Here is an 11,665-nt window from a genome sequence, read left to right on the forward strand (position 1 = left end):
TCTTCAGAGTCTTAACACAGTTTCTTAGAACCTTGTCTTCAGATCTTGTTCTTTAGAATCTTAATAACTTGATCGTAGAATCTTGAAGGCAGACAATCCTTTAGAGGCTCTTCAATCAGAGTCACAGTAAGAAGCTTTAGCATAAACGTTCATCAGAACCGTTGTCTAAGAGTTTTATAGAACTTGACAACATCTTGTAAAACACTTATATCTCTTCAGAGTCAGATATGTTGATTCCAAAATCTGATGACGTCACACGTCAATGCTTCAAAGTCAGAACCTGTTAGCAAAAGCTACACACTAGATAAAAACCATTAGTGTACAAAATTATTCTCTAAGAAGCAATGCATTATTATCATAAAAACTAAAGGTCAGATGCAGAACCAAATCTTATTCTTACACTTACAACCTTAGTAACTGCATCTTTATCCGACTTTGCTATTTCTTTGACTAAACATTCTGCAATTGCAGCTCTGTGTTCTTTCAGAATTGCTACAGCCTAGTGAAGAAGTTCAACTCTCTTCCAAAGTGGAGTTTTCACCCATGATTTTTGCGTTGATTTTGTTGAATCCATAACCTTATTAACCTCTTCCTATGAACAAGCTGCATGAGTATCATGATAACCGCTAATCACATGTTCATATCCACATATAGAATTATAGGAAATAACTAAAATAAAGAGAAAGTGAAATTACCTTGAACTCTGTATTGAGGTTTTCTAGTAGTAGGGTTGAAGTCTACGGCCGATGACAAAGAAGAAGAATAAGGTGATAAACATCTTTGAAACTTTTTTCATTTTTAACAGTCACATGTATCACACCCTTTTTCATTCTACCACTCTAAAGTCTGTAGATTTGTTAAAAAAAAATAACAAATTTAAAAACATCTACATTTTTTCTTTCCCCTTTCCTAGTTTTTCCTTTTCCTTGTCTTTGTTTTTAACACGTCCTTCTAATCCCTTGAGTCCCAAAAAATAGGAATTACTCTCAATCACATCACAATATAATCCAGGATTTTGACCAACATTCCGTTCTTTAAAAAATCTTGACACTTGATTAACTAGATCCAAATTTGTGACAACTCCTTGTTTTTGAGTGATGACATGTAGTATTGCTTGAGTCAAGCAGCTACCCTTCTCGTTAAAAGTTGGATCAAATCTTGTCATAGCTTTTTCATCACTTTGAGCGGCACTAATGAGTACACCCAACGAATAATCACTTGGTGCTCGTGTTGCTTTTATAAAATTACTCTTTGGTGCCCGTTTATTTGTATAGTGAGGTGCTCTTATGCTATTTCCTATTACTTCATTCAGACCTTCAATGAGTCCGCCCGAGTGACAACAATCAGCTACTACAGTGAAGTTAACTCCAGGCGGAACATATTCCGCTATCTCTTTTAGTTGGAAATCTGTACAAACCATAAATTAAAAAGATAGAGTAAAAAAATAATGTAACGAAACAGAGTATTAGTAAAAAGTAAATATTAATACCATAAATACTGGACCCATCACCACATAACATACATTCATCATGTCCGGTGTTGTTAGCATAGGAAGCAACAGATCTATTACCATGTCCAATAAAATAAAAGAGAATTGTGTCACCAACATTTGATTGTGCCACCATTCTAGACAATGTAGTGCAAATCGTTCTTGATTGTGCCACCATTTTAGTTTTTGACTGTTTTGTTATCAGATCTTCGTCTACAGTAAAAAATGAAGGTTTTAAAAAATATTTTCCCTCCAACTTTATGTCTATGAGAAGGACTCTTACTATTTTTACATTTCATCATTTTCACTTCATATTTTAACTTCACCTCCTATTTTAAGTTTTTATCTATTTTTACCTTCACTTCACCATGTGTTTTACAAAAAAAGCTTTAGTTGTTTCTTTTGATTACCTCTGCTCACCCAATTTTTTTGTTGGTCCATCAAGTTCGGCATTAAGGATTAAACATTGTTTGATGCAATATTATGGATTTTTACCGGAAAATGTAATGTTATCGCTAGATGAACTTCCCAGTACAAATCCATCATTTCTCAAAACCCAAGTTTTAAAACCTTCGTTTGGATCTAGTTAATCAAGTGTCAAGATTTTTTAAAGAATGGAATATTGGTCAAAATTCTGGATTATATTGTGATGTGATTGAGAGTAATTCATATTTTTTGGGACTCAAGGGATTAGAAGGACGTGTTAAAAACAAAGACAAGGAAAATGAAAAACTAGGAAAGGGGAAAGAAAAAATGTAAATGTTTTTAAATTTGTTATTTTTTTAACAAATCTACCGACTTTAGAGTGGTAGAATGAAAAAGGGTGTGATACATGTGACTGTTAAAAATGAAAAAAGTTTCAAAGATGTTTATCACCTTATTCTTCATCTTTATCATCTGAAATAATTTAGATGTTTATCACCTTATTCTTCATCTTTATCATCTGAAATAATTTAGACATTTAGAGGAGATTTGTAACACCACAATTTAACTAATTTTTTAAATTGATTTTAAATGACGTGACCCGACACAACACGTCAGTGTCTATTAAAAAAAATAGACGGCAAAGACTAATATTAAAAACATAAACTTTAGGAGGATCTTTCTATAAAATAAAATTTTATAGGATTAAAATTTAATGTTGGGTTATTTATAGGCTTTTTGTTTTTTTAATTTATCTTGTAAATCTATTGGAGCAAAAGATATAGAATTAAGGAAGTATCCACCAATCATTAATCGCTCCGTGGCATTACAATTTGTACGAACCAAACACAAAAAAAGAAACAAACCACTGGTTTCCGTTTCCTTTTCCTTTTCTTCCCAAACCAAACTTTACACGCTCCCAGAATCTTAATTCTTAACAACATTCAATTCAGTTTTTAGGGTTAATACTATCACCACTAATTAATCATCATTCTTTTTCCCCAATCTCACAACACCAAGTTTTCATCTTTCCTTTCAAATCATTATTATCAAGATTTGATTTGATTTGATTTACGTCAATCCATCCATCTTTTCATCTTCTTCAACCTCGCTCCCATTAATCCAGGTAAAATTATGCAAGATTGTGTGGTATAGCATAGCAGTATCTTAGTTTTTTCTATTTTAGGTTATTCATTTTAGTGTAAGATTCAATGCTTCAAGAAATGTGACTTGTTCTTTATGTGTTTTTCTTTTCAGATTTTTCTGCATAAATCTATTCAGGCTTGTTCATTCTAGGGATTTAGATATCTTCCCTTGGTTTTTGTGTGTGAAATTTTGGAGGTGGAAACTGTGATGCAATATTATTTACTCAGATGAAGTTTGAAAAAGGTTGGCGTTTAGGAAGCATGGGTGATATGCATATATTGCCGGGGTCTCGGCACCGTCCTCCCATAAAGAAGCCAATGTGGGTTATTGTCTTGGTGTTGCTTGTATGCATCTTTCTAATCTGTACCTATATGTACCCACCGCAAAGTAGTTCCGCCTGTTACATCTTTTCTTCTAGAGGGTGTAAGCCTTTTGCGGATTGGCTTCCGCCTGTTCCAGTAAGAGAATACACTGATGGTGAGATTGCGTCGCGTGTTGTGATTAAGGATATTTTGAGCTCACCGCCGGTTCTTTCGGGAAAATCTAAGATTGCTTTTATGTTTTTGTCGCCTGGCACTTTGCCACTTGAAAGATTGTGGGACAGCTTTTTCCAAGTAAGAATTGCCTACTTTACTCGGCTGTTTTATTACATTCTAGTTATTTTTATCTGTTTGGAAGAAAGTTGATCTTCCGTTTTGAAAAATATTTATGACACTTGTTTAATCACATGGAATATTTGCCAGTTTAGTAGTCTAGTTGATGTTCTGCATTTCTTTTTATCTGTAAGAGATAAGATAAATGATTAGCGGCGTGCTCAAATGATTCTTAATGATCCGTAAAAGAAGTACTATTACTATTTTGTGTTGGGACTTGGGCGACTTTGAGTGTGTCCTTTTGCCAGTAGCAGTTCTTTGCATGAAAATTGCTACTGCTCTTTCAATTTTGGGTAATGATGTGCAAAAGAAACGGTTGCATGATTTTAATACAGCATTTTCCAACGCGACTCATGTTCCAGTTTCCCTTACGAGAGTTCTTGGAAACAGTTATGACAATGATGTTTAGTCGTAGGCATGGGCGCTTGCCTCAAAACATTATTTGATGGTTGGTATTTGACCTTCAAAATATACTTTGGCACAGATATACAATACAAATTATAAAATATGTTTTTCAAATAAACTCTTCACAAGTGTAGTGTAATAAATGAATTTCCATAACATTTTTTTTTTGTAATTTCATTGGTTAGTACTTGGCTAGCCATGCTTCTGAGTCCTGCTCATTTGAAATTTGCATTTACCTGGAAGGTGTTCTCCTTTTTGTCAGGGTCATGAAGGGAAGTTCTCTGTTTACGTGCATGCGTCCAAGCATAAACCATTTCATGTAAGCCGTTATTTTGTCAATCGGGATATACGCAGTGACCAGGTACATATAGTCTTGCTACTATTCAGTTTACTATCATTTTTGAATTGTATTGTCTTGTATGTTTGAGTTTATGTTCTCTTATAGAAATCATACTTTAAATATACGTGTCATTTTCGTTTTTTGTTGGACTCGTGAATCTTGGGTTTTGATTGTATGAAAATAGAATATTATTGTTGACTTGAGAAATTAACTTGACCGGTAACTATTTAATGCATGAGTTTTGAAGTATACTAATATACCTCTACATCATAGACATTTTATATTGTCCAGAGCAGAAAGGAGTGTGAGTAGTCACATAGCCAGGACATCTAAGATGCCATTGTTTTGCACTGACAACCTAAAATCGAAGTATAACACTCTATTGCACTCTTGTTAATATATGAGATGAGATTGTAGCTTATATGTTTTATTCAATTGAATAATATAACCTAAGCTGGTCTAATCTTAAGGTTGAACTCCAAATTTACTTTATTTGGCTTGCTTGAGCAATTTTGTATCCTCGTTGTGATTAATTGGTAATAGTTGCTGCAAGCTGAAAGCATTTTAAAGTTCAATTGTTTTAGGTCTAATAATTGTAATCCTGATGGCAAGTGTGATTATCTGTCTTCCAGTCATATGTGGTTTTCTAGTAGGAGTTCTTGTAACCAGAAGTCATATTGTTTACAGGTGATTTGGGGAAAAATTTCAATGGTTGATGCAGAGAGACGGATATTGGCGAATGCCCTTCAAGATCCTGACAACCAGCACTTTGTTTTACTTTCTGACAGGTAAGTGGGTTATGAGATTGCTTCTCTAATGCTGATTAGTTACTTCTATTGGTTTAATTAATTTTTGATTTTTTACTTTGGTTTTTGCAGCTGTGTTCCTCTATATCATTTTGACTATATTTACACGTATCTGATGCATACAAATCTCAGCTATGTAGACTGGTATGTGAATTATCAGTCAATATTAAATAGTAGGGTTTTTATTGACTTGATAGTTCTTCTCTCTTCCTTTCGCTATCAATCTGATTTCCTTTGCTAATACAAAATTTTACTTATTCTTATTAGCTTTAAGGATCCTGGTCCTCATGGGAATGGGAGGTACTCTGAGCACATGTTACCTGAAGTTGAGGTGAAAGATTTTAGAAAGGGTGCACAGGTACATTCTTGCTGAAGCCATGTTGGAGATATAATTCAGTATTTTAAATAGAAACTTTACATATCATACACATAATGCAAAATTTGAAAAGTGTTTGCACCCAATTTTATTTAGCCTCTAGCTTTTGAGAGCTTCTCAATTAAATTAAGTTTTACTTTTTAACTTACAGAAAAACCCTTATATAAGTTATAAGTGGTAAGTAAGTGTTCATGGAGAAGCTTGATGAAAGTGAGCATATCAAAAGTTATACCTGCCTGAAATTATTTACACTCTCGTTTTCCCAATCAGTATCACCATGCATCTATTCCATTCAATGTTATGTTTGATATCTGTGCATGCTTGCAACCCATTTAGTAGATTTGCCTTTGCTTCATTGTTCAACTTCTTCTGCAGTGGTTCTCTATGAAGCGGCAGCATGCTGTTATAGTTATGGCTGATTACCTGTATTACTCAAAATTTCGGGCTTACTGCCAGGTAGAGTTATTTTCATATATAGCTGTCTTTAAACACTTAAAGCAATTTTGTTTAATCTCATAGCGGTTTTGTCAACCATATTTGTTTCTGCTTTATATTATCCTAGTCATCAAGCTAAACAAGTTTATCATTTCATTTAATGAGGTTATATATGCCGGGCTTCTGATTTTCTCCCTCTAGCATATAACGATGTGGCACTCTGTTACTTAAATTTATATGAATTTTTCAATCATTTTAGTCTAAAGTATGCACTGAGTTTTATGCAAGATGTTATTGAAACACGCTGTCTTTGTTGCTCTACGATGTTTTGCCCTTAAAAACAAAAGTAGCAGTGTAGATGTATGACTACATGTATGTAAACACATCCAGGAAAATTTACAACTACCAAGTCCCTAAAAAATTCTAAAAGAATAGCAAAATGGAATGCCAAGAGTATTCTTACCTTATCAGTTCAATGTTGCCTAGGGTTATAAGGTGTTTCTTTTGTAGTTTGGGAAGCAGTGTTCGTTGCAATAATTCAGGACTTCAAATTCCATATATGATCTGCTTCCTAAACTACAAAAAAACTGCTTATTGACCTAGGTGATATAGAACTGCCATGCAAATTATCTATAACTAGTCACCTTATGTGCCAGTGTTGCGGCTTAGATGGTTAAGGTGATTAGAACATTTAGCTTTGTAGTGATAAATCAGAATGTTTGAAATCCCTGATAAGAACTTCTTGTACAAACTAGAAAAGCAACACCTTATTGTCCGAGACAGCATAAAATAACATGCGAATGTGAAATATGGATTGAATATTAATGTTAGATTTCTTAATATCACAGCCGGGTTTCGAGGGGCGGAATTGCATTGCTGATGAACACTACTTGCCAACCTTCTTCCAGGTGAGAATTTCAGCTGTAATGTAGCTCTTTTGTCTTTTTTTTGTGTGAACATTTTTCAATCTTCAGCTTGTTAAACTTATGCATTTTGTTTTAGATTGTTGATCCTGGTGGAATTGCAAATTGGTCACTAACCCATGTTGACTGGTCTGAGAGAAAATGGCACCCAAAGTCTTACAGGGTTGAGGATATTACTTATCAGCTTTTGAAGAATATCACGGTATAGTTCTGCTGATACTAAATTTATGTCATTTTTTTTCTTTCATCTTTCCATCAATAGAAAGGGGTTGCAAACAGACATGCCCGCCCGTTTAGGTCCGTTCCGCAAAAGTTTGCACTAAAAAACGGGGCGGGGCAGGCATAGTAGAGGGTGCACGGGCCTAAAATCTTGGTCCGTCCCGCAAAAAAAATGAGGGCGAGGCGGGGAGGGCCGACAGACCCATCGCCATAAAAGTCTAAAAGTTGCAAAGTTCATGTAGATGCCCGCACCTGCAAAAGCCCGCATAAAACGGGGTGGGGCTGACATAGTAGAGGGCGCGGGCCTGAAATCTTGACGCGCCCCACAAAAAAATTCGGCCAAAACGTGCATGCCTAGAATTTCTGGGGCCGATTTCACTAGATTAGAGGTACATGTTACAATTCACGTGCATTCTTAGATTTTTAAGCAGGAGTGCCTGCGATTCTTGTTTAAAGGAAAAACACAATTTTGCTTTATGGCACGATTAGCGGTGTGACTTTGTGGTCAATTTGTACTGACATTTCATTCCTTTTATATAATAAAACACAAGCGGACTTTTATGAGAATTAAAAGAGACATCAAGTTGAGGAACCCCTGATCCGTAAAGTTATTATAGTTATTATTTTGGTGTTAAGTCAAGTGTAGTTCTACTCAGCATTGCCTTTTCATTTTATCCTATGTTTCATGGATATTCACTGTAATCGTTCTATTTGCAGTCTGTTGATGTTAGTCTACACGTCACCAGTGATGAGAAGGTATGCTATATGAGATATCTACTTATTTGTTGAGAATGAATTAACCTGCTTGATGTATTATTATCTTGTGTTTCTGCAGAAAGAAGTGCAAAGTTGGCCTTGCTTGTGGAATGGGATGCAGAAGCCATGTTACCTATTTGCTAGGAAATTCACTCCTGAAACACTGGACACATTGTTGCTTATATTTTCTAATTATTCAGCACCTTGAACTTGGATCCTCTTCAGCTAGTTTGATTGATTTTTTGGTCAGATAAGTTGTTGTTTTTGGCCCCCATATTAGTTTCTCATATGACATGAGAGTTGTAAATTGCAGCATTATTGAGGCCTGATCGCCTGCCGGCCGCAGTTATTAGATGCAAGGTGTTTGGCATTGCAGTTAGAGTGGCCTGTGACTTTGACAGAAGGCTAACGATGTAGCGTTGCTTCCTAGGGAATTGTTGGATGACCGGACTAATATTTTTCCCTTCCATTTTTGGTTATAAAAGTTTTTTTATTTAACATGGTCAATTTTGGGGGAATCATATCAGTTCGTCATCTAATGCTTGATGATCTTATGTAAAACTTGCCAAGTATTAAGTTGAAAAAATACGACGCCTTAGTTTCTCGCTACTTAAGTTTATTGTTCAATTCTAATGCTAAACTCTTTGATTCTATATATGTTGCTGACATGACCTCTTTGTCAGTGTTTTCCTATCCTCCCTTAGTGTAAGCCTTTTGTGACTTGTAAACTGAATTACAAATTTACAGTAATTTGTGTATCAGAACAGAAATAAATTTTTGAAGTGAGTTGCATTTTTGGAAACAATGAAAATGTCATAATATTTTCATTATTTTCTGAAATGCATCATATCTTGGCTAACATTTTGGAGTCTGATATGAGAGAGAAAAGAGCAAACATGAACCAAGGACAACTGCCAGCAAAACAACAACCACCTTGGTTTTCAGGCAGAGTGCATGCCGGCCGCCGGCAAGTCATCCCTGGCTCAAATCTACTCTCTACACTTCCATACAAGACACATTAATATTGAGATTCATAGGTTCTCATATTTCAGTTCACTGCCTATTGAGCATGTAGTTATTTATAGGCAGAGAATGAATCTTACATTACATCTCATCTCACAGTTCACATAACTGATCATAAAGTTGATTCCTAAATTCTTTGGAGCTAGATATGGCCCTACATTTCCATGCTATTTCTTATCCAAAACAATCTTTGTTTCGGAATCAATTTTCACTTTAGCCATTAACTAGGAACTTTCAAAAGATATATTTTCTTCCACACAATTAGTTGACTGCATCAATGTATCTCAGTTTCTGGAACTTGGACATGTGCAGTTGACTATATTTAGATTTTCAAGTTAAGAATTTGATTCCAAGGGAAATTAATCATAAAATTCCTGCCGGTGATAGATTTTAGAAAGGCATAAAGGAATGTGTGATTAATGTTGAGTTAAGTTTGCGTGTTGTTTTGTTTTGAAAATGAAGTAGCTATATTGATTAGTTTAAAAAAATATATTTTTAATAGAAGTTTGACAACAATATAGTTTATGGCACTTACACATTTCGTTGATATTTATAAATTAATAATTAAAAAAAAAGAATTATTTTATAATATTTTTAATATGTCTACCATTAAATTAATACTAGTACCTCTTAGACTCTATTTTTTTACCATATTAATACAAATATATTTTCATACTTGTCGAGGACATGCGATGATGTCTTTCATCATATCATAGTTGGATCTAATATAATGGTGTCACATCTAAAAAAATACGATCTTATCATAGTTGGATCTAATATAATGGTGTCACATCTAAAAAAATACGATCTTATGAGCGTTTGCGTACTCGCGAAATGATTGAACAGAGTCGCCACTGAATTTTATTTATTTCAAAGAAGAAAAGGGAAAATATCAATTAAATTCTTGAAAGAAAGAGAAAATAGCCGTCGCAATAAAATTCGGGTTCGGGAGTCGATCACCAATGAGAAGGTATTAACACCCTTCACGTATGTTGTATTCAACGTGAACCTTTTAGTTAAATTTGCGTTTGGATGTTAGCTTATGTCAATTGTTTTCTTCAAGTGATAAAAGATTGAAAAGGAAAATAAAAGGAGTCACAAAAAGATTTTTATTAGGGTGCTTGATGAGATTGCGTATCCCACTCTTACGTATCCTCAGGTACAATGGAAAAATCAAAACTACGTAGTTCTTCATAGAAAACTACGTACTGATTGGTTGTTTTTATTGAACGACCGTTTAGATCACACTCTAGCGATTAAACGTTTGCCTGTGCTCGCAATTGAAGGCTTAAAGTGTTTGTTTGTATTCACGGTAGAACGGACTAAACAATGTTATTTTTGAAAAAAATTTCGGTCGCGCGGGGGCAAGAAAGTAGTTTTGATGTGTTGAGAATGTTTTTAGGGTTGTAAGATGAGTATTTAGGACTTGCAAGCTCTTACAACTTGCGTCTAATACTCGGAACTATGAGTGGACCTTACACCCAAATAGTCTTTTCCTTCCATTTTTGTTATGAAAAAGGTTTGGGCTACTTACAAGTATTTTGAATGGAAGACAAATACTTAGGCTTGCAAGCTCTTATAACACGGGCCTAACACTCGGGACTATGACTGGACGTTACATCTAGATAATACTTTTCTTCTAATTTATTACAAAAGAGATACACATTTTAATTTTTGAAGGAAGACAAGTATTTGAACTTGCAACCTCTTACAACCTGAGTCTAACACTCGGGACTATGACTGGACCTTACACCCAAGTAGTCTTTTTCTTCCATTATTTGTAAAATGGTCAAAATTGTTTAAGTTAGTCATTTTAGATTTAGTTTGAAAAAATAGTTTGATGTTGGGTCAAGCATTTCAATTTGCGTTGCGAAATAAATCACGAAAATGATTTTGAAATTGTATCAGATTTTGAAAACCCACTTGGCGTTGGACCAAGGGTTTTTAACTTAGAAAATACATTTATTTATCATTATTAATTAATTATTTAATTTAATTATCTAATAAAAAACAAATAATAATAATGAAATAGTACATTTTAAATGGGGTGCAAGAATGATATATGAGATAACATGATCATGAGAGAGATATATAGTGAAGAAAATAACAATTGAACAAGAGGGTAATATTTAATTAACAAGATTACTTAAATAGAATTGGACTAAATATATTAATTAAGTTAATAAAAATTAATTATCATAACTAATTAATTAAAAGAATTAATTAAATCATTAGTGACATTAATTAAATTTAGTTAACAAAATTAATTAATTAAAATAAAACTTAATTAAAAAAATGGATGAGGGGTGCTATGAAAATAAGAGGATGAATGGTGAAGATGATCCAAAGTCTGGCCCATGTGGATCATTAGTAGAGATGGGGTTGCGTAGGAAAGATGGTGCAAGCTGACTGTATTGGGTTTGTGTTAGCCCAAACAAAATACATAAGTTGAGTTGGGGAGTGTGGATAGTGAGGCAGGCTGGAGGGAAGTTCAAAACAGGTTAGGCCAAACCCTAAACAACACACTAAAACCCTAAGGGAGAGCCTCCACCTCTATTTAAAAAAACCTCTCTCCCCCTCTCCCCCTCTCTCTCCCATACATTCAAATCTCTACAACTCTCTCTTCTCGCTAACTCGTTCGAGATGGACGAAGCCGGTGGCAAACGGTGGT

At 34.4% G+C, this 11,665-nt stretch overlaps 2 protein-coding genes across 2 annotated transcripts; one reads left to right on the forward strand and one right to left on the reverse strand.

Annotated features, from left to right (window-relative positions):
• Window positions 1-886: 886 nt before the first annotated feature.
• On the reverse strand, window positions 887-1,667 carry LOC127135832 (metacaspase-5). Its single transcript, XM_051062465.1, has 2 exons — window positions 1,523-1,667; window positions 887-1,407 (listed from the first exon to the last, which is right to left on the reverse strand). Exons 1-2 carry the CDS (start codon window positions 1,665-1,667, stop codon window positions 887-889), a joined length of 666 nt encoding a protein of 221 aa, XP_050918422.1.
• Window positions 1,668-2,727: 1,060 nt separating this feature from the next.
• On the forward strand, window positions 2,728-8,664 carry LOC127138575 (glycosyltransferase BC10). The gene is made up of 11 exons (XM_051065047.1): window positions 2,728-3,038; window positions 3,170-3,672; window positions 4,379-4,477; window positions 5,144-5,244; window positions 5,335-5,406; window positions 5,530-5,620; window positions 6,014-6,094; window positions 6,922-6,981; window positions 7,076-7,198; window positions 7,933-7,971; window positions 8,051-8,664. Exons 2-11 carry the CDS (start codon window positions 3,286-3,288, stop codon window positions 8,177-8,179), a joined length of 1,182 nt encoding a protein of 393 aa, XP_050921004.1. The 5' UTR covers window positions 2,728-3,038; window positions 3,170-3,285; the 3' UTR covers window positions 8,180-8,664.
• Window positions 8,665-11,665: the final 3,001 nt, after the last annotated feature.

The sequence above is a fragment of the Lathyrus oleraceus genome, chromosome 4 (assembly GCF_024323335.1).
Source record: "Lathyrus oleraceus cultivar Zhongwan6 chromosome 4, CAAS_Psat_ZW6_1.0, whole genome shotgun sequence".
NCBI lineage: Eukaryota > Viridiplantae > Streptophyta > Magnoliopsida > Fabales > Fabaceae > Lathyrus > Lathyrus oleraceus.